This window comes from Coregonus clupeaformis, chromosome 23 (assembly GCF_020615455.1).
Source record: "Coregonus clupeaformis isolate EN_2021a chromosome 23, ASM2061545v1, whole genome shotgun sequence".
Lineage (NCBI taxonomy): Eukaryota > Metazoa > Chordata > Actinopteri > Salmoniformes > Salmonidae > Coregonus > Coregonus clupeaformis.
In genome coordinates this window covers 55,432,688-55,456,706 of record NC_059214.1, presented here as the reverse complement: position 1 = coordinate 55,456,706, position 24,019 = coordinate 55,432,688, and the positions used below count along the sequence as shown (strand labels likewise).

The 24,019-nt window shown below is 44.6% G+C and overlaps 1 protein-coding gene across 1 annotated transcript; it reads right to left on the bottom strand.

Annotated features, from left to right (window-relative positions):
• Nucleotides 1-10,750: 10,750 nt before the first annotated feature.
• Nucleotides 10,751-23,125, bottom strand: LOC121536435 (hemopexin). Its single transcript, XM_041843695.2, has 9 exons — nt 23,013-23,125; nt 21,918-22,025; nt 19,959-20,116; nt 18,093-18,246; nt 13,706-13,918; nt 13,286-13,381; nt 12,310-12,440; nt 11,668-11,815; nt 10,751-11,456 (listed from the first exon to the last, which is right to left on the bottom strand). The coding sequence occupies exons 1-9, from the start codon at nt 23,095-23,097 to the stop codon at nt 11,227-11,229; spliced, it is 1,323 nt and encodes a 440-aa protein (XP_041699629.1). The 5' UTR covers nt 23,098-23,125; the 3' UTR covers nt 10,751-11,226.
• Between the last annotated feature and the right edge of the window lie 894 nt (nt 23,126-24,019).

Genomic DNA, 24,019 nt, shown 5'->3' with positions numbered 1-24,019 from the left:
TTCCATGGATGACAGCCAGACAGCGGATGACAGTACCATGGATGACAGACAGACAGTGGATGGCAGTACCATGGATGACATCCAGACAGTGGATGACAGTGCCATGGATGACAGCCAAATAGTGGATGGAAGTACCATGGATGACATCCAGACAGTGGATGACAGTGCCATGGATGACATCCAAATAGTGGATGGAAGTACCATGGATGACAGCCCGACAGTGGATGGCAGTACCATGGGTGACAGCCAGACAGTGGATGGCAGTACCATGGATGACAGCCAGACAGTGGATGACAGTACCATGGATGACAGCCAAATAGTGGATGGAAGTACCATGGATGACAGCCCGACAGTGGATGGCAGTACCATGGGTGACAGACAGCCAGACAGTGGATGGCAGTACCATGGATGACAGCCAGACAGTGGATGGCAGTACCATGGATGACAGACAGTGGATGGCTTTACCATGGATGGCAGACAGACAGTGCATGGCAGTAACATGGATGACAGCCAGACAGTAGATGGCTCTACCATGGATTCCAGACAGATGGCAGAACCATGGATGACAGCCAGACAGTGGATGGCATTACCATGGATGACAGCCAGTAAGTGGTAGGCAGTATCATGGTTGACACCAGACAGTGGATGGCAGTACCATGGATGACAGCCAGACAGTGGATGGCAGTACCATGGAAGACAATCAGACAGTGGATGGCAATACCATGGATGACAGCCAAATAGTGGATGGAAGTACCATGGATGACAGCCCGACAGTGGATGGCAGTACCATGGGTGACAGACAGCCAGACAGTGGATGGCAGTACCATGGATGACAGCCAGACAGTGGATGGCAGTACCATGGATGACAGACAGTGGATGGCATTACCATGGATGGCAGACAGACAGTGCATGGCAGTAACATGGATGACAGCCAGACAGTAGATGGCTCTACCATGGATGCCAGACAGATGGCAGAACCTTGGATGACAGCCAGACAGTGGATGGCATTACCATGGATGACAGCCAGTAAGTGGTAGGCAGTATCATGGTTGACACCAGACAGTGGATGGCAGTACCATGGATGACAGCCAGACAGTGGATGGCAGTACCATGGATGACAGCCAGACAGTGGATGGCAGTACCATGGATGACAGCCAGATAGTTGTATGCAGTATCATGGATGACAGCCAGACAGTGGATGGCAGTACCATGGATGACAGCCAGACAGTTGTAGGCAGTATCATGGATGACAGCCAGACAGTGGATGGCAGTAACATGGATGACAGCCAGACAGTGGATGGCAGTTCCATGGATGACAGCCAGACAGTGGTAGGCAGTGTCATGGATGGCAGCCAGACAGTGGATTGCAGTACCATGGAAGACAACCAGACAGTGGATGGCAGTACCATGGATGACAGACAGATGTCAGTACCATGGATGACAGACAGATGTCAGTACCATGGATGACAGACATCATCACAGTTATTATATAAAGAAGTTTGAAAATTCAAGATGCAAACAAAGATTGTGCCACAATTTAGAAGTAAAGGTGGGACTCCCCTTTCAATAGAGGGATTGAGATGTGACGAGTTGGAGCAGAACAAGAGGCACTGGTTGAGTAGTACAAGGTTGTGAGGAGTCCGCTCTGACCCCTCTCTCTCTCTCTCTCTCTCTCTCTCTCTCTCTCTCTTCACAGGTCCTTGTCGCCTCACAAGAGCCTCCTCTAGAAAGTGATCCCATCTGTGACCGCCTGTCAATCACTCCTGACCCATCAAAGGAAGGAAGGACAGCCCAGCAGCGGCTCCAACCCTCTCAGGGATACTGGCCCGTCCCATCGTCCCTCTGCACAATCAGATACTCCATTACATCCCCTTATAAGCATAAGTGGCTTGAAACAGGGCATCTGAGTTTGCAGGCCACACTGCAGAGTTTTGCTGAAACAGCAGCGGCTTAGAACCCCTAGACCATCCTAGACCACAGGCCATAGTTTATTCTAAGTGATGACATTACCCTATTTATAACATGGACATTTGGGAAAATTACACTTTACGATCGCACCAATTTTGCCAAAACACAGCTAATCCGTACATGACATGAGGTACACAATATTTTGTAACTTTGTTTCTGAACATGTTCTCTTCCATCCTCAAGCACAGCAGGTTGATGGTAATCATACCATAATCCATCCAGACTGGCCTCATAGACAAGACATAACATAGTCAATCTAAATTCGTGACACTGAAATTAGTTTGATATGTCACGTTTGGTACGTTTAGATAAGACTAAAACAAAAGGACAGTGGTTGGTCGGACGTATAACGTAAACATATAGTAACACAAAGGTTGCTTGTTCGAATCTCATCATGGACAATTTTTGCATTTTAGCTCATTAGCAACTTTGCAACTACTTAGCATTTTAGCTAACCCTTCCCCTTTAACCTAAGCCCTGTTCCTAACCTTAACCCTTTAACCTAACCCCTGTTCCTAACCTTAACCCTTTAACCTAACTCCTAACCCTAACCTTAACCCTTTAACCTAACTCCTAACCCTAACCTTAACCCTTTAACCTAACTCCTAACCCTAACCTTAACCCTTTTACCTAACTCCTAACCCTAACCTTAACCCCTTTAACCTAACTCCTAACCCTAACCTTAACCCTTTAACCTAACTCCTAACCCTAACCTTAACCCTTTAACCTAACTCCTAACCCTAACCTTAACCCTTTAACCTAACTCCTAACCCTAACCTTAACCCTTTAACCTAACTCCTAACCCTAACCTTAACCCTTTAACCTAACTCCTAACCCTAACCTTAACCCTTTAACCTAACTCCTAACCCTAACCTTAACCCTTTAACCTAACTCCTAACCCTAACCTTAACCCTTTTACCTAACTCCTAACCCTAACCCTAACTCCTAGCCTAGCTAACGTTAGCCACATGACTAACGTTAGAGTTAGCCACCTAATCACTTCGCTAACATTAGCCACAAGAAATTTGATTTAATAACATATCATACGAATTGTAATTCATAACATATCATACGAAATGGATGATGGACATCCAAAAATGAATGGAGTATATTACGGATTTACGTACAGAATAATACGAAATGCTGTGAGACCATGTTGCACAATCACACAGCAGACACATACTCTGGATGCACACTACGTTAGGCTTAAGCTGAGACTCCTTGTTGTTTGTGAGAATTGGGTTAGGATGCGTACGTAGCGTGGGGGAATGTGGGACGCACACAAACAGACAAAGGTCTTCTATAAGATCTCAGCTGACTAGAGTCAGTGGCAATACTATCATCTAATACCTTAGGCGTTATTGTTCCTTCAAGCAGGAGAGGCCAAACAAACAACATGTTTCCAATATAACCACTTTATTCCACAGACATGATGAGTTCACAGACACATCTCATGTATGGGTCCAGGGAAATACCTCCATTCACAAAACACTGCCTGTTTTCTTAGTGCAAGGAGTCCTCTCAAGCTATGAGTCTGAATGAAATGCTTTTTAAAATCTAATGTTGGTGGTTTACATATTTATATATTATTTGCCTAGAAACACATAGATGATGTTCAAGTGAATAAGTTCTTACACCTCCTCTGAATCTCTGAGAGAGAGAAATAGGGAGAGAGAGAGAGAGAGAGAGAGAGAGAGAGAGAGAGAGAGAGAGAGAGAGAGAGAGAGAGAGAGAGAGAGAGAGAGAGAGAGAGAGAGAGAGAGAGAGAGAGAGAGAGAGAGAGAGAGAGAGAGAGAGAGAGAGAGAAATAGAAAGAGAGTGTGTGAGAGAGAGAGAAAGAGAGAGAGAGAGAGAGCGAGAGAGAGAGAGAGAGAGAGAGAGAGAGAGAGAGAGAGAGAGAGAGAGAGAGAGAGAGAGAGAGAGAGAGAGAGAGAGAGAGAGACAGAGAGAGAGAGAGAGAGAGAGAGAGAGAGAGAGTAATCTATACACATTTGCATTGGCACCGAGTGCTCATGGTCTGTTAGCGCCCTCTGCTGGACAGTACAGGAACTGGTAGTGCTTCACTACATCAGCCTTCAACCCTGTAAAATTCCTCTAACAGGGAAATGTATTTACATATAAGAATAGATCAGCTTATTCAGGGTTCTCCCCGGGATGGTTTAAGGAGGTGGTGCTACTGGGTATGGCCCAAAACAGCCTAAATTAGCCCACATATTCACTCTCAGCTGAGTACAGTAACTAATTTGCAACATACTTTCACATTGCTGTTGGACAAACATTGTAAAGACCGGACAAAACAAACCGTGCTGTATAATAGATATGACTGTGATACGTGATTGTGTCACCTAGATGAATGCACTTACTGTAAGTCGCCCTAGATAAGAGCGTCTGCTAAATGACTACAACGTAAATGTAATAGAGATCCAGATCCTTGTTGACCTTGCAGTCTGGACCGCCCACAGCAAACGTGGACTTGCCACACAGCCAAAGACAACCGATACAGATCAGTCTGAGAGGGACAGAGAGACATACAGATCAGTCTGATAGGGACAGAGAGACATACAGATCAGTCTGAGAGGGACAGAGAGACATACAGATCAGTCTGATAGGGACAGAGAGACATACAGATCAGTCTGATAGGGACAGAGAGACATACAGATCAGTCTGATAGGGACAGAGAGACATACAGATCAGTCTGATAGGGACAGAGAGACATACAGATCAGTCTGATAGGGACAGAGAGACATACAGATCAGTCTGATAGGGACAGAGAGACATATAGATCAGTCTGATAGGGACAGAGAGACATACAGATCAGTCTGATAGGGACAGAGAGACATACAGATCAGTCTGATAGGGACAGAGAGACATACAGATCAGTCTGATAGGGACAGAGAGACATACAGATCAGTCTGATAGGGACAGAGAGACATACAGATCAGTCTGACAGGGACAGAGAGACATACAGATCAGTCTGAGAGGGACAGAGAGACATACAGATCAGTCTGATAGGGACAGAGAGACATACAGATCAGTCTGATAGGGACAGAGAGACATACAGATCAGTCTGATAGGGACAGAGAGACATACAGATCAGTCTGATAGGGACAGAGAGACATACAGATCAGTCTGAGAGGGACAGAGAGACATACAGATCAGTCTGAGAGGGACAGAGAGACATACAGATCAGTCTGATAGGGACAGAGAGACATACAGATCAGTCTGAGAGGGACAGAGAGACATACAGATCAGTCTGATAGGGACAGAGAGACATACAGATCAGTCTGAGAGGGACAGAGAGACATACAGATCAGTCTGATAGGGACAGAGAGACATACAGATCAGTCTGATAGGGACAGAGAGACATACAGATCAGTCTGATAGGGACAGAGAGACATACATATCAGTCTGACAGGGACAGAGAGACATACAGATCAGTCTGATAGGGACAGAGAGACATACAGATCAGTCTGATAGGGACAGAGAGACATACAGATCAGTCTGATAGGGACAGAGAGACATACAGATCAGTCTGAGAGGGACAGAGAGACATACAGATCAGTCTGAGAGGGACAGAGAGACATACAGATCAGTCTGATAGGGACAGAGAGACATACAGATCAGTCTGAGAGGGACAGAGAGACATACAGATCAGTCTGATAGGGACAGAGAGACATACAGATCAGTCTGAGAGGGACAGAGAGACATACAGATCAGTCTGATAGGGACAGAGAGACATACAGATCAGTCTGATAGGGACAGAGAGACATACAGATCAGTCTGATAGGGACAGAGAGACATACAGATCAGTCTGATAGGGACAGAGAGACATACAGATCAGTCTGAGAGGGACAGAGAGACATACAGATCAGTCTGAGAGGGACAGAGAGACATACAGATCAGTCTGATAGGGACAGAGAGACATACAGATCAGTCTGATAGGGACAGAGAGACATACAGATCAGTATGATAGGGACAGAGAGACATACAGATCAGTCTGAGAGGGACAGAGAGACATACAGATCAGTCTGATAGGGACAGAGAGACATACAGATCAGTCTGAGAGGGACAGAGAGACATACAGATCAGTCTGAGAGGGACAGAGAGACATACAGATCAGTCTGATAGGGACAGAGAGACATACAGATCAGTCTGATAGGGACAGAGAGACATGGAATTGATCGTAGATTAGATTAGAATAGATTGGAATAGAAATAGGCCAACTCACACTGATGCTTCATGGATTTGAGTTCCATCATACACACATCACAGCCAGACACGTTAACATGACTCACATTCTGACATCATATTAACATAATAACGTTACCATGAGAAACACCAGAACGTAGACAAGTTTGGTCCAAATAGCTCTACGAGCAATGTTATGCTTTTCTTACGCAAATGTACGCATGAAGTTCAAGAAGACTGCTTTAGTTTGTTGTTTTATTAGAGAGGACCGTGATAGGGATGGTCATTGGCAGACATCATTCAGCCCTTCCGAACACGACAACATTATCTGCTAGGGTTGACTTGCAACTTTTGACCCGCTGCAACAGGCGCTCGTGTGAAGACCCGCATGTACAGCCTGTGGTTTCACCGGGTATGGAAACCCGCTGCAACAGGCGCTCGTGTGAAGACCCGCATGTACAGCCTGTGGTTTCACCGGGTATGGAAACCCGCTGCAACAGGCGCTTGTGTGAAGACCCGCATGTACAGCCTGTGGTTTCACCGGGTATGGAAACCGATTTAAAGCTAGTGATCGTAAAGCAAACCTTTTAAACAAACTGCGTTGACTACCTACTTGTATTGCCCAGAAACCCGACGTTGAATTGCATTGACTTCTACGTCAGGCGGAAATTAGCTTTTGAATCAGGAAAGTTTCCTCTCACGACCTCTAGAAGCCAGAATGTTGAATAAAAAAATGATATTTTTAACGTACTTTACCGGGTTGTCCGTGCGGTTTGGTCATTTTGGCGGCAGGAATGCGAGACAATGTATCCACGGGAAAGTATAATTACATCAACTTTTTTGAAAGAGCTAGTAGTGCCTTCAGAAGCATGCACACAAGATGGAGATCTATGCACGAGGCGCATGTGAGCTAGCCGAGCTAACCGAGCTAGCCAAGCTAACCGAGCTAGCCGAGCTAACCGAGCTAGCCGAGCTAGCCGAGCTAACCGAGCTAACCGAGCTAGCCGAGCTAGCCGAGCTAACCGAGCTAACCGAGCTAGCCGAGCTAACCGAGCTAGCCGAGCTAACCGAGCTAGCCGAGCTAACCGAGCTAGCGCACAATTCACATGCTTCAGGTGATAGAAATCTGAAGGCACTACCAGCACTTTCAAAAAGTTGATGTAATTATACTTTCCCGTGGATACATTGTCTCACATTCCTGCCACCAAAATGACCAACCGCACGGACAACCCGGTAAAGTACGTTAAAATATCATTTTATTCAACATTCTGGCTTGTAGAGGTCGTGAGAGGAAACATTCCTGATTCAAAAGCGAATTTCTGCCCGACATAGAATTCAATGCAATTCAACGTCAGGTTTTCCAGGCAACGACTTGTAGACAAACGCACGCAATGCCAGAAAGTGACCTACAAATGTGGCAGCTCACGTCACAGGTTTTAGCAAGGTCATGAAGGGAAAGCTAGCTATGCAAAATATTTTAATATTTTAGCTAGCTATCATGTAATGAACATACAACAAGATGTTTTGCGTCTGTGAACTTTTATATAGAACTTTTATATATATACAGTGCCCTCGGAAAGTATTCAGACCCCTTGACTCTTTCCACATTTTGTTACATTACTGCCTTATTCTAAAATGGATAAAAGAAATACAAATCCTCAGAAATCTACACAGAATACCCCATAATGACAAAGAAAAAACTGGTTTTTCAAAAAATGTTGCAATTGTATTAAAATTAAAAAACAGAAATATCTTATTTACATAAGTATTCAGACCCTTTGCTATGAGACTAAACATTTAGCTCAGGTGCATCCTATTTCCATTGATCATCCTTGAGATGTTTTTACAACTTGATTGGAGTCCACCTGTGGTAAATTCAATTGATTGGACATGATTTGGAAAGGCACACACCTGTGATCCCGCAGTTGACAGTGCATGTCCGAGCAAAAACCAAGCCATGAGGTTGAAGGAATTGTCCGTAGAGCTCCGAGACAGGATTGTGTCGAGGCACAGATCTGGGGAAGGGTACCAAAACATTTCTGCAGCATTGAAGGTCCCCAAGAACACAGTGGCAGTCTTGGAACCACCAAGACTCTTCCTAGAGCTGGCCGCCCAGTCATACTGAGCAATCGGGGGAGAAGGGCCTTGGTCCGGGAGGTGACCAAGAACCCGATGGCCACTCTGACAGAGCTCTAGAGTTCCTCTGTGGAGATGGGAGAACCGTCCAGAAGAACAACCATCTCTGCAGCACTCTACCAATCAGGCCTTTATGGTAGAGTGGCCAGACGGAAGCCACTCCTCAGTAAAAGGCACATGACAGCCCGCTTGGAGTTTGCCAAAAGGCACCTAAAGACTCTCAGACCATGAGAAACAAGATTCTTTGGTCTGATGAAACCAAGATTGAACTCTTTGGCCTGAATGCCAAGTGTCACGTCTGGAGGAAACCTGGCACCATCCCTACGGTGAAGCATGGTGGTGGCAGCATCATGCTGTGGGGATGTTTTTCAGCAGCAGGGACTGGGAGACTAGTCAGGATCGAGGAAAAGATTAACAGAGCAAAGTTTAGAGAGATCCTTGATGAAAACCTGCTCCAGAGTGCTCAGGACCTCAGACTGGGGCGAAGGTTCACCTTCCAACAGGACAACGACCCTAAGCACACAGCCAAGACAATGCAGGAGAGGCTTTGGGACAAGTCTCTGAATGACCTTGAGTGGCCCACCCAGAGCCCGGACTTGAACCCGATCAAACATCTCTGGAGAGACCTGAAAATAGCTGTGCAGCAACACTCCCCATCCAGAGCTTGAGAGAATCTGCGGAGAAGAATGGGAGAAACTCCCCAAATAGAGATTTGCCAAGCTTGTAGCGTCATACCCAAGAAGACTCGCTGCTGTAATCGCTGCCAAAGGTGCTTCAACTAAGTACTGAGTAAAGGGTCTGAATACTTATGTAAATGTGATATTTCAGTTTTGTATTTTTAATAAATTAGCAAAGATTTCAAAAAACCTGTTTTTGCATTGTCATTATGGGCTATTGTTTGTAGATTGATGAGGGAAAAAAAACAATTTAATCAATTTTAGAATAAGGCTGTAACCTAACAAAATGTGGAAAAGGTCAAGGGGTCTGAATACTTTTTTTTCTATTGGTTGCAAGAATTTTGTTAAATCATTTTAATTGAAAAATTATACGTTTTGTATCAGGCGTTGCGTTGCATATCAGTTCATAAACCATGTGCCATGGAATCGGTACATCGAAATCTCTTCCCAATTATTTTGCTATCTATATGGCACAGCTGTCAATTTTTGGGTCCTTAAATTAAACTGGTATACTTTTTTATTTATCACAATTTGCTTTAACCTATTTTGGTCTTTAATGCATGGCCGACAGACAAGTCCCTTACTTTACCCCCTTCCACTTGCCTCTTCCATTATTGCGGTAATGCTGCAATTAGTTGGTTCTAATTTTGGGTAGAGCAAACATTTCCATATATTTTGGTTAGCTGTGTGTGTGACATAACTCCACCAGTCCTATTTATGATATTATTTACTAATTTCTAACATTTAGTATATTTGAGTTTAACCACAATATTTGTTGTATTATTTGTTCTGTCTTTTCTTGTGGATTAAACTGAAATTGCAACTAACTTTCTATGGTTTATTTTAAAAATAGCGATATTTTGGAGATTATTTCCTTTTCAAACAACTGAAAGTGAGAGGTTGTAATCTGAATAAAGGGGAAAAGGTCATTCTTGAACATGGGGTGAGACATTCTTACTAATCTGCTAAAGAACCAGTTCGAATTGAAATACGACTTTTCTATGACTGACGCCTTTAGTGAGAGGTCTAATGCTTTAATATTTAATCATTTCTGCCCTCCGAATTCATATTCATTATATAAATAGGCCTGTTTAATTTAGTCTGGCTTGCCGTTCCAAATAAAATTGAATATTATTTCCTCATATAATTAAAAAAACAGGTTGCTAGGTGTAGGCAAGACCATAAGCAAATCGGTAAACTGGGACATGACTAAAGAGTTAATCAGGGTGAATAGACAGCTATTTTCCTTTCCATGGTAACAAGATCGTATCTATTTTTGCTAACTTTCTATTAAAACGTTTCTGTGAACTTTTATTAATAACATGAAAGTGATTTTTTTTTATTTTTACTTTCACATAAATTTAGACGTGACCTGGAAGATCTTTCAATCATTACCGTAATGTTTGAAAAGTGCTTGTATTAGTTATCATATCTGGTCCCCTCGACATAAACCAAATAAAAAATGAACAGCATATAGCCGTAATTACGGTATATTCTTCTTTGGCTATTGTCCGTCTATCAATTCTTACACAAGGCTACAGCACTCCCATGTGATCCAGTGATGCCAATGCATACAATAATTGACCATTTGGGAAAATGTACACAGACTCCCCATGTCCATAGACCAAAAGAAAACTGACATAAAAGTGATGGATCATTTGACACCTGTATAATTCTACTAATATCGTGCATCTTTATGATAATCTTTGATATGAATCAATCTCAACAAGAGTATTTGAAAACAGACCGTAATAGAAACAGATCAAATTAGACAAGTTTTGTTGGGTGTTGTCATTATCTTTATTATAGAACGACACTATAGAACATTAATCAGAAGGATAGAACAACACTATAGAACATTAATCAGAAGGATAGAACGACACTATAGAACATTAATCAGAAGGATAGAACGACACTATAGAACATTAATCAGAGGGATAGAACAACACTATAGAACATTAAATCAGAAAGATATATGCCCTCTATAACTTTCCATATCACCCTTTTGGGACGGCACCACCAAACGAAAACTGCTCAAGAACAGGGAAAACTGCGGCCCATTGAGAGGGACAATAGGTAACGGAATGTGTGTTGGAGGTAGGAGACAGTTGATATATCCGTTTTTATGAGAAGGGAGAGAATAACATCATAATGACTATAGTGACTTGGTGGATGGGCCACTTGGTTGTTGTTGTTGTTGTTGTTGTTGTTGTTGTTGTTGTTGTACATAACTTGATTCTCTCTGCTTTCCCAGCCTCTAGTGGTCACAGCCAAACAGCTCCAGGGCTGTCTTGTGCTCCTCGGGAATAGCTCTGGCCATCAGCATGACCTTAACGCTCGGAAAGTGGTAGTAGTGGTTCCCCTTGAACAACTTCACGCCATCTGGGCCACACATGCCAGTGTCCACCTTGTCGAAGAGGGTGAAGGAGCGTTCTTTAACTGGAACACGTGGGGAGGCCTTCAGGTCAACAGCATAGACTGTTTTACCTGGGATGGGGGAGGGAGAAGCTCAATCAATCCATCTATCTCTCATTTATACCCATCTCTGAGTGAAAACATGTTACAGGGAGTACCTGTTAGTGGCCTTCGTGTGTATATTGCACCTTGAGTATGTACATGTTGATTTGTTGTGTTGGACATGGCTGAAGTGAAAGCCCATATAGTAGAGAATGTGGGTGAGTATATGTCCCACATTTACCTTTAATGATGTGAGCGATGTGATGGTCCTGACACACAAAGGCAGCGTCGATAGGGCCCTCCACTCCCAGCTCCTTCTTCAGGGGTTTGGGGTACCCCTCTAGGTGGGTGTGGGGCTCCCCAACTTTGTAAACATACACCTCATCATCCTGCACACAACGAGAGGAGTGTTGGTTACGATTTGATTGATTTGATTTGATTGATTTGATTTGACAGTTTAAAAATACATGTACACATTTTAAAACTGGTCAGAGATAACACAATAAAGTCAATACATTACTTCCATTGTGGTCCCTTAAAGTGCATGTTGCAATACATTACATAGATACAGACGTGAACATGGTTCTATGATTAACTATCAAACCCACAACTACTGCTATACACTGTGGCTTGATTGAAGCGAGTTACCTCTCATTCAGAACATCTGGATGCTGCATGTCAAAACTTTGGCTAGTCTCACTGAATCTCTGGCATTAGAGCAAGAGCTCATCTAGATTCTTGCTTACAAGTCCAGCTAACAAATCCCTTCTCCTGATCTCTTTATATCTGCCCTCTTCTGTCCGAGGTGTGTGTGTGTGTGTGTGTGTGTGTGTGTGTGTGTGTGTGTGTGTGTGTGTCTCTGCAGTAGCCGACAGTAGCCTACCTTGATCATGTAGAGGTGGTTTTCATAAGAGAAGACGGCATCCACCTCGCTGTGCAGCTCCTTGAATTCGCTCTCGATGGTGTCGGCTGACCACGTGTCATTGCCAGCATCTTGCTCCAGGAAGTGGTGGCCTAAAGGTCAAGGGTCGGGAGGAGAGGTCAGTAGGAGAGGTCAGACAGGAGAGAAATAGGAGGAACATATTACTCATAAACAAACAAGACAACAGCAATCTCAAAATGCTCGATGCAACGATATAATGTAAATCGGAATTAGACTTAGACAATCAATCCCTCCAGGATGGTCGTAACGATTTTTTGTGATAGACTTGGACAATCAATCCCTCCCTGTGATAGTTGCGGGCAAAAATGCTCAATTCTGAAATGTTGCATAGAAATTTGTGAAGATTGATTGATGTGTGGCTTGATTGAACCATTTCATGCAATAAGAGTGTGATGATTGGTTAAAGTGAGGTGGTCGAACTGTTGCAGTGATTTAACTGTTTTCTGTTGTAACATTGCAGTAATTTGATTGTTTCATGTCGCAATATTGCAGTAATTTGACTATTTAATGCTGTAAAATTGCGGTGATTTGACTGTTTTATGCTGCAATATTGCGGTGATTTGACTGTTTCATGTTGTAATATTGTGGTGATTTGACTGTTTCATGTTGTAATATTGCGGTGATTTGACTGTTTCATGTTGTAATATTGTGGTGATTTGACTGTTTCATGTTGTAATATTGTGGTGATTTGACTGTTTCATGTTGTAATATTGTGGTGATTTGACTGTTTCATGTTGTAATATTGTGGTGATTTGACTGTTTCATGTTGTAATATTGCGGTGATTTGACTGTTTCATGTTGTAATATTGCGGTGATTTGACTGTTTCATGTTGTAATATTGCGGTGATTTGACTATTTTATGTGGGAAAAACATCCATCCCCACCAAGGCCCTACAGTAAGCAACAGTAATATGACCTCTGAAGGCGTAGATGTTTCCGGCATCGTCAGAGGTGATGGCGTCCAGGTGCACACGGCTGCAGCGCTCTCTCTCGGTGTGGTCTGTGGTGTCTCCTGTAGCAGGGACACAATACAGGAGCATGAGCTGTTTGTGTTAGATACTATTCGTCCTCAGGTTTGGTGTGATGAGGAGACTACAATCAATCTCTCTCTCTCTCTCTCTCTCTCTCTCTCTCTCTCTCTCTCTCTCTCTCTCTCTCTCTCTCTCTCTCTCTCTCTCTCTCTCTCTCTCTCTCTCTCTCTCTCTCTCTCTCTCTCTCTCTCTCTCTCTCTCTCTCTCCCTCTCTCTCTCTCTCTCCCTCTCTCCCTCTCTCCCTCTCCCTCTCGCTCGCTCTTTCAAACACATACACAAACTTTCTGTTGTCTTTTGTCACTCACCGAACTTGGAGCACTTCATGAAGTAGTCGCGGGCCTCCTTGGGGTACCTCCCGTGCACCTCCCCTGTCTTAGGGTCGAACTTGGAGAACTGGTGTCCATGGAAACAGTAGTAATGCTCCATGAAGCGGAATGCGCTGGTGCAGTTGGGCATGCCCTCAAACTTCTTCTCCTCAACCTTCTTCGTCTTCACATTGTAGTGGTAGATTTCATCACCTGGGAAGAAACAATATGGACAATCTTACCATGAGCAGCAGCCTGAGCCAGATAAACCGTTGCCTACTGGTCAACATGTGTTCTGTACACTACTGGTCTCCTACTGGTCAACATGTGTTCTGTACACTACTGGTCTCCTACTGGTCAACATGTGTTCTGTACACTACTGGTCTCCTACTGGTCAACATGTGTTCTGTACACTACTGGTCTCCTACTGGTCAACATGTGTTCTGTACACTACTGGTCTCCTACTGGTCAACATGTGTTCTGTACACTACTGGTCTCCTACTGGTCAACATGTGTTCTGTACACTACTGGTCTCCTACTGGTCAACATGTGTTCTGTACACTACTGGTCTCCTACTGGTCAACATGTGTTCTGTACACTACTGGTCTCCTACTGGTCAACATGTGTTCTGTACACTACTGGTCTCCTACTGGTCAACATGTGTTCTGTACACTACTGGTCTCCTACTGGTCAACATGTGTTCTGTACACTACTGGTCTCCTACTGGTCAACATGTGTCTGTACACTACTGGTCTACTACTGGTCAACATGTGTTCTGTACACTACTGGTCTCATACTGGTCAACATGTGTTCTGTACACTACTGGTCTCCTACTGGTCAACATGTGTTCTGTACACTACTGGTCTCCTACTGGTCAAAATGTGTTCTGTACACTACTGGTCTCCTACTGGTCAACATGTGTTCTGTACACTACTGGTCTCCTACTGGTCAACATGTGTTCTGTACACTACTGGTCTCCTACTGGTCAACATGTGTTCTGTACACTCCTGGTCTCCTACTGGTCAACATGTGTTCTGTACACTACTGGTCTCCTACTGGTCAACATGTGTTCTGTACACTACTGGTCTCCTACTGGTCAACATGTGTTCTGTACACTACTGGTCTCCTACTGGTCAACATGTGTTCTGTACACTACTGGTCTCCTACTGGTCAACATGTGTTCTGTACACTACTGGTCTCCTACTGGTCAACATGTGTTTTGTACACTACTGGTCTCCTACTGGTCAACATGTGTTCTGTACACTACTGGTCTCCTACTGGTCAACATGTGTTCTCTACACTACTGGTCACCTACTGGTCAACATGTGTTCTGTACACTACTGGTATCCTACTGGTCAACGTGTGTTCTGTACACTACTGGTCTCCTACTGGTCAACATGTGTTCTGTACACTACTGGTCTCCTACTGGTCAACATGTGTTCTGTACACTACTGGTCTCCTACTGGTCAACATGTGTTCTGTACACTACTGGTCTCCTACTGGTCAACATGTGTTCTGTACACTACTGGTCTCCTACTGGTCAACATGTGTTCTGTACACTACTGGTCTCCTACTGGTCAACATGTGTTCTGTACACTACTGGTCTTCTACTGGTCAACATGTGTTCTGTACACTACTGGTCTCCTACTGGTCAACATGTGTTCTGTACACTACTGGTCTCCTACTGGTCAACATGTGTCTGTACACTACTGGTCTACTACTGGTCAACATGTGTTCTGTACACTACTGGTCTCATACTGGTCAACATGTGTTCTGTACACTACTGGTCTCCAACTGGTCAACATGTGTCTGTACACTACTGGTCTACTACTGGTCAACATGTGTTCTGTACACTACTGGTCTCCTACTGGTCAACATGTGTTCTGTACACTACTGGTCTCCTACTGGTCAACATGTGTTCTGTACACTACTGGTCTCCTACTGGTCAACATGTGTTCTGTACACTACTGGTCTCCTACTGGTCAACATGTGTTCTGTACACTACTGGTCTCCTACTGGTCAACATGTGTTCTGTACACTACTGGTCTCCTACTGGTCAACATGTGTTCTGTACACTACTGGTCTCCTACTGGTCAACATGTGTTCTGTACACTACTGGTCTCCTACTGGTCAACATGTGTTCTGTACACTACTGGTCTCCTACTGGTCAACATGTGTTCTGTACACTACTGGGCTCCTACTGGTCAACATGTGTTCTGTACACTACTGGTCTCCTACTGGTCAACATGTGTTCTGTACACTACTGGTCTCCTACTGGTCAACATGTGTTCTGTACACTACTGGTCTCCTACTGGTCAACATGTGTTCTGTACACTACTGGTCTCATACTGGTCAACATGTGTTCTGTACACTACTGGTCTTCTACTGGTCAACATGTGTTCTGTACACTACTGGTCTCCTACTGGTCAACATGTGTTCTGTACACTACTGGTCTCCTACTGGTCAACATGTGTTCTGTACACTACTGGTCTCCTACTGGTCAACATGTGTCTGTACACTACTGGTCTACTACTGGTCAACATGTGTTCTGTACACTACTGGTCTCATACTGGTCAACATGTGTTCTGTACACTACTGGTCTCCTACTGGTCAACATGTGTTCTGTACACTACTGGTCTCCTACTGGTCAACATGTGTTCTGTACACGACTGGTCTCCTACTGGTCAACATGTGTTCTGTACACTACTGGTCTCCTACTGGTCAACATGTGTTCTGTACACTACTGGTCTCCTACTGGTCAACATGTGTTCTGTACACTACTGGTCTCCTACTGGTCAACATGTGTTCTGTACACTACTGGTCTCCTACTGGTCAACATGTGTTCTGTACACTACTGGTCTCCTACTGGTCAACATGTGTTCTGTACACTACTGGTGTCCTACTGGTCAACATGTGTTCTGTACACTACTGGTCTCCTACTGGTCAACATGTGTTCTGTACACTACTGGTCTCCTACTGGTCAACATGTGTTCTGTACACTACTGGTCTCCTACTGGTCAACATGTGTTCTGTACACTACTGGTCTCCTACTGGTCAACATGTATTCTGTACACTACTGGTCTCCTACTGGTCAACATGTGTTCTGTACACTACTGGTCTCCTATTGGTCAACATGTGTTCTGTACACTACTGGTCTCCTACTGGTCAACATGTGTTCTGTACACTACTGGTCTCCTACTGGTCAACATGTGTTCTGTACACTACTGGTCTCCTACTGGTCAACATGTGTTCTGTACACTACTGGTCTCATACTGGTCAACATGTGTTCTGTACACTACTGGTCTTCTACTGGTCAACATGTGTTCTGTACACTACTGGTCTCCTACTGGTCAACATGTGTTCTGTACACTACTGGTCTCCTACTGGTCAACATGTGTTCTGTACACTACTGGTCTCCTACTGGTCAACATGTGTCTGTACACTACTGGTCTACTACTGGTCAACATGTGTTCTGTACACTACTGGTCTCATACTGGTCAACATGTGTTCTGTACACTACTGGTCTCCTACTGGTCAACATGTGTCTGTACACTACTGGTCTCCTACTGGTCAACATGTGTTCTGTACACTACTGGTCTCCTACTGGTCAACATGTGTTCTGTACACTACTGGTCTCCTACTGGTCAACATGTGTTCTGTACACTACTGGTCTCCTACTGGTCAACATGTGTTCTGTACACTACTGGTCTCCTACTGGTCAACATGTGTTCTGTACACTACTGGTCTCCTACTGGTCAACATGTGTCTGTACACTACTGGTCTACTACTGGTCAACATGTGTTCTGTACACTACTGGTCTCCTACTGGTCAACATGTGTTCTGTACACTACTGGTCTCCTACTGGTCAACATGTGTTCTGTACACTACTGGTCTCCTACTGGTCAAAATGTGTTCTGTACACTCCTGGTCTCCTACTGGTCAACATGTGTTCTGTACACTACTGGTCTCCTACTGGTCAACATGTGTTCTGTACACTACGGGTCTCCTACTGGTCAACATGTGTTCTGTACACTACTGGTCTCCTACTGGTCAACATGTGTTCTGTACACTCCTGGTCTCCTACTGGTCAACATGTGTTCTGTACACTACTGGTCTCCTACTGGTCAACATGTGTTCTGTACACTCCTGGTCTCCTACTGGTCAACATGTGTTCTGTACACTCCTGGTCTCCTACTGGTCATTTTCGTCCCCTTACCGGGACGCTGGGACAGTTGCTCCTATACTCTTAACCGGCAGCTCTATCGGAAAACCACCACATGGTGGCGCTATTTTTCCAGTGCCTTTTATAATGCCTTGTTATCTTCCATAGGGATAGTTTCCTTGCAACAAGATCGATCGCACAAAAGATATTGAGATATTGACTCACCCTTGAAAAAGATGACGGTGTCTTCCTCACATTCGGGCGCAGGACACACCACAGCAGCATCCAGGTGGTCAGGGATACCAGGGAACACCTCAGAGATGTCTTTGGGGAAGCCCTTCTCCAGCATGTGTTTGTAGTAGCTGAATACCTTGGTGTCCTTCATCAGAGCAATACAGGACAGAGGTCAGAGGTCAGCCACCTCAGTCAGTGAGCTAATTAAAAAGTGGATTTAGGACCTGGCTTCTTTAGTGAATAATATGAATAATATATATACATAGCAACTCATCCTCTACTCAGAGCAACTCATCCTCTACTCAGAGCAACTCATCCTCTACTCAGAGCAACTCATCCTCTACTCAGAGCAACTCATCCTCTACTCAGAGCAACTCAGCCTCTACTCAGAGCAACTCATCCTCTACTGAGAGCATCTCATCCTCTACTCAGAGCAACTCAGCCTCTACTCAGAGCAACTCAGCCTCTACTCAGAGCAACTCAGCCTCTACTCAGAGCAACTCAGCCTCTACTCAGAGCAACTCAGCCTCTACTCAGAGCAACTCAGCCTCTACTCAGAGCAACTCAGCCTCTACTCAGAGCAACTCATCCTCTACTCAGAGCAACTCATCCTCTACTCAGAGCAACTCAGCCTCTACTCAGAGCAACTCATCCTCTACTCAGAGCAACTCAGCCTCTACTCAGAGCAACTCAGCCTCTACTCAGAGCAACTCAGCCTCTACTCAGAGCAACTCATCGTCTACTCAGAGCAACTCAGCCTCTACTCAGAGCAACTCATCCTCTACTCAGAGCAACTCAGCCTCTACTCAGAGCAACTCATCCTCTACTCAGAGCAACTCATCCTCTACTCAGAGCAACTCATCCTCTACTCAGAGCAACTCAGCCTCTACTCAGAGCAACTCATCCTCTACTCAGAGCAACTCATCCTCTACTCAGAGCAACTCAGCCTCTACTCAGAGCAACTCATCCTCTACTCAGAGCAACTCAGCCTCTACTCAGAGCAACTCATCCTCTACTCAGAGCAACATTATAACTTTTATGAGTCCTTGTTGGAGGGGAATTTAAAATGTTAATTATAACTTTTATGAACTTTTATCCTTTAGTCCTTTAGAACAACATTGGAACATGTATGAGTCCTTTAGAACAACATTGGAACTTTTTTGTAGGAGGGATGCAGTATGGATGGACTGTACCAAGTGTTTCTAAGGGATGCAGTATGTATGGACTGTACCAAGTGTTTCTAAGGGATGCAGTATGTATGGACTGTACCAAGTGTTTCTAAGGGATGCAGTATGTATGGACTGTACCAAGTGTTTCTAAGGGATGCAGTATGTATGGACTGTACCAAGTGTTTCTAAGGGATGCAGTATGTTTGGACTGTACCAAGTGTTTCTATGGGAGGCAGTATGTATGGACTGTACCAAGTGTTTCTAAGGGATGCAGTATGTATGGACTGTACCAAGTGTTTCTAAGGGATGCAGTATGTATGGACTGTACCAAGTGTTTCTAAGGGATGCAGTATGTATGGACTGTACCAAGTGTTTCTAACGGGTGCAGTATGTATGGACTGTACCAAGTGTTTCTAACGGGTGCAGAATGTATGGACTGTACCAAGTATTTCTAAGGGATGCAGTATGTTTGGACTGTACCAAGTGTTTCTATGGGCGGCAGTATGGACTGTACCAAGTGTTTCTAAGGGATGCAGTATGTATGGACTGTACCAAGTGTTTCTAAGGGAGGCAGTATGGACTGTACCAAGTGTTTCTAAGGGAGGCAGTATGGACTGTACCAAGTGTTTCTAAGGGAGGCAGTATGGACTGTACCAAGTGTTTCTAAGGGAGGCAGTATGGACTGTACCAGGAAAAGGAAGATGTGGTCGTGCTCAGTGGGTCTGTCTTCAAAGTGCATACGGAATGCAGCGTCCACGTGCCCCAGGTGTTGATGGTCCTCCAGCTCAGCGAATGATTGGTTGGAGAGCTCGGCTTTACCGTGGAAACCCTTGAACACATGGTCACCTGGCAGGGAACACCTTTGGTCAACCAACATGGGAATAGAGAAAATGAAGTTCCACAGAGCCCACCCTAGTTTCCTCAGCTTGCTTACAAAACGGATTCAGTATGCATTAATAGCTGAACAATATGGATTGGACACCCCTTGGAGCCTGGTTCCTCTCTAGGTTTCTTCCTAGGTTCCTGCCTTCTATGGAGTTTTTCCTAGCCACTATGCTTCTGCCCCTGCATTGCTTGCTCTTTCAGATTTGCTTGCTCTTTGAGGTTTTAGGCTGGGTATCTGTAAAGCACTTTGTGACAATTGCAGATGTAAAAAGGGCTTCATAAAATACATTTGATTTTGTAGACCTAGTGCTGATTTGCACCTGTTCGATGACAGAAAGCGCATGTCTTGTGACCAGAGCATGTGAGCAGAGTTGAACGGTAGGAAATCCCGCTCATCGCTCTTGGAGCAGTGCGCAGTCCAGCACTCCATGTCCTTTCCTACGGCTCCGCTAAAAACCGCTCCACGCTCACAGGAAGAAAAAAACTCCCGCTCCAAATTCGCTCCATTCATTAAAATCACAATTTAACCGACACCCATCTATTTTTGTGACTACCTGGACCTACCGATTGGTTTTTGAAGTATTGAAACCAAACCATATGGATTTCAATGAAAAGTATTTCATATAGGCTGTGACTTACTTAGAATTAAATACAAATTAAACGAAAAATGACTTATTAGTGCGTTTGAGTTCATTTTTAGAATTCATTTTTAGAAACAGGAGTTTGGCCAGTCTGTGGCTTGCGATGGTGCCTGGAGAACCGGCCAGCAGCGGAGAATATCCTCTCCATGGTGCCTGGAGAGCCGGCCAGCAGCGGAGAATATCCTCTCCATGGTGCCTGGAGAGCCGGCCAGCAGCGGAGAATATCCTCTCCATGGTGCCTGGAGAGCCGGCCAGCAGCGGAGAATATCCTCTCCACACTTGCAGAGCCACTGGGGATGATAAACACGCGTTTGGCCACTCTTGCCAAGCTGGGAGGAGATGCAGAGATGTTTTTTGATTTTTCTATAGGTAGGCCTAATGGTTGAACGTGGGAATATGCCAGGCCTATTGGGCCAAAATCAATGATGGCCTATTGTATAGATAATACAACGAAAATGAACGAAACGTTTAAGAGATCCGATTTTTTGTTTATAAATACTTTGCTACAGTGACACACTTACTTATCTACCCACCTCAGTCTTTTATTTTAGCATGTGCACGCAGTAAGTACACCATCATACTTTTGGGATAAGTGTCTTTTCAGCTTTGTCAACGATTCTGTAGTTGTGGACGTTTCATGTAGCCAGCGTGTAACAACTGCCATTTCCCGCGCGTAGAACAATGGCATCCGGTCTATAAGCTAACAGTTTAGCAGCATTACCAGCAGGTGGCATCCAAGCCTAACACATAACAGCGGACACTACATCACCACACTCCCTCGCTTGCTCTTGGTCCTCATCTTTTGTGAGTCACCTTGATTTAGCACCTGTGTGTTTTTATTAGTTTCTTTATGAAAATATTTAGCGAACTCCATGACGCTAGCTAAAGCAAGGGGCTATTAGCAGCACACAAGTAGACTACAAATGCATGCTGGGCCGGGCACGCCCTGAGCTCCTGAAGTGAGTTCTACCTGGAGGCTACTGGACCGGGCGAGAATGCCGACTCTCCAGCCTTTGGGAATATTGCTCCACGTTCCGGTCAAATTGGGCTCAGCTTCTCGCTCTGTGACCAATGGCTAAATGAGTGGCAGTTGGTTCTAGCAGGACTGGAGTCTGACTCACCCTTGAAGAAGTAAGGGATTCCTTCCTCATTCACAGCAACAGCGTCCATCTCGAGCCCATCGCAGCGGTCGAGCATAACACCAACGGTATGGCCGTGTCCCTCGTGTCCTGAGAAAGGATTTAACCGAATATTACTGATTCTTCCCACAAACAGTCACAGGAGTACATTTTTGGGCGATTTTAAGACAAGCCCAAATTGAAGTTTTTCCAATAAGTAAATTAGCTAGGAGAAATACAACTTTGTATGGGGGGCGACAACGTGGCAACCACCCCTTAAGTAGGCCAAAAAGGTGAAGCATTTGTTCAATGGGAAACTACCTTTCGGCATCATCTCCCTTCCTCTAACATCTCTGCTGTTACTAATGTAGTTAGGAAAGTAAATTCAGAAAGGCCCATCTGAATGGATCGTCATTTCATTCATATAGTAAACTCTATAATGCGCATCGCTTCCTATCTCACTAATCAGCATAGCAGGTATCCATCCATGGTAGTGTTTTGTAATGGTACCTCATTAGCATAGCAGGTATCCATGGTAGTGTTTTTTAATGGTACCTCATTAGCATAGCAGGTATTGATGTGGGAGTGTCCATGTCCATCAGTAAAGCAGGTATTTTTATGGTAGTGTAAATAACGTTACCTCATCAGGATAGCGTCTCAACCTTCCTCCTCCTTTACCATTAGTAAGTGTGTGGAATGTCATTTGCCTATTAACTTCTGCCTATGAGCATGGCATACTAAGGCAATTCCACCACACTTGCTGGTTAACCTATGGGATCACTCGTGCAATAATCACTTCCCTTTCTGTCAACCGATGGCCTCGTCTCTCACTTGATGTTTTGCAGCAACAGTCTTCCAACGACCTTCCACCTCTCCACCGCATAATAATAATAATAATAATAATATTGTATTATGTCTCTGTTGTCATTCAGTTAAGCCTGTACTCGATTGAACTGTTAGTTGTTATGTATTAAAGCATTCGATAAGCTGCAACTGTTAGCTGGTTCAGTTGTCTTCTGGTGACCATGAGAAGTGTCAAGCTAAAAGTCACCTGGTTCAGTTGTCTTCTGGCCCTTCATACCCTCTCCTGATACTCACCTCCCTCTTGATGTCCAGCTTGGTGGTGGGTATAGCTGAGAGCCAGAGCCAGGGACAGGCACAGTGTCTGGGTGACCAGCTTCATGGTGTCCTTCGGATCCAGGAGAAAGTTCTGGTCTGCGGCTGGACGAGTCTTTATATACCTGAGCCAGGGTTGTGGGCGTGTCTGTCTGTCTGTCACGATGGACACCAGGACTGGATGAGTCGGGTGGGTAGTGCAAAGGGGGTGGGGTGTGTGTGTGTGTGTGTGTACGTGCAGTGCAGAGCACAGCCGTGGGCAGACCTGGCATCACGTGCCGTCCCACAAAGATGCCCACACGTTTGTAAACAGGGAGAGATTCTGTGTGTGTGTCTGTGTGTGTGGAGGGTCTGGCTGGTCAGGCCAGTAGCCATTGGTCAATCCATCCATCAACAGAATCTCTCCCTTCAACCAGATACTAGAATCAATAGAGGTAGATGTCCAGTATTATTATGTCCATTATTTTGGGTTCAATTCTCGGGCCGACTCTTTTCTCCGTGTATATCAATGATGTCGCTCTGGCTGCTGGTGACTCTCAGATCCACCTCTACGCAGATGACACCATTTTGTATACATCTGGCCCTTCACTGGACACTGTGTTAACAAACCTCCAAACGAGCTTCAGTGCCATACAACACTCCTTCCGTAGCCTCCAACTGCTCTTAAACGCTAGTAAAACTAAATGCATGCTCTTCAATCGAACGCTGCTTGCACCTGCCCACCCGACTAGAATCACTACTCTCGGCGGGTCTGACCTAGAGTATGTGGACAACTACAAATACCTAGGTGTCTGGTTAGACCGTAAACTCTCCTTCCAGACTCACATTAAGCATCTCCAATCCAAAGTTAAATCTAGAATCGGCTTCCTATTTCGCAACAAAGCCTCCTTCACTCATGCTGCTAAACATGCCCTCGTAAAACTGACTATCCTACCGATCCTTGACTTCAGCGATGTCATTTACAAAATAGCTTCCAACACTCTACTCAG

What these genes read in the sequence shown, in the direction of transcription:
- LOC121536435 (XM_041843695.2), bottom strand. Translation starts at nt 23,097, where the DNA reads ATGAAGCTGGTCACCCAGACACTGTGCCTGTCCCTGGCTCTGGCTCTC. An exon ending in ACCACATCTTCCTTTTCCTG is followed by an intron (nt 18,247 to 19,958) that starts GTACAGTCCATA and finishes GCTCTGATGAAG; the next exon opens with GACACCAAGGTATTCAGCTA. An exon ending in AAACATCTACGCCTTCAGAG is followed by an intron (nt 12,441 to 13,285) that starts GTCATATTACTG and finishes CTTGACCTTTAG; the next exon opens with GCCACCACTTCCTGGAGCAA.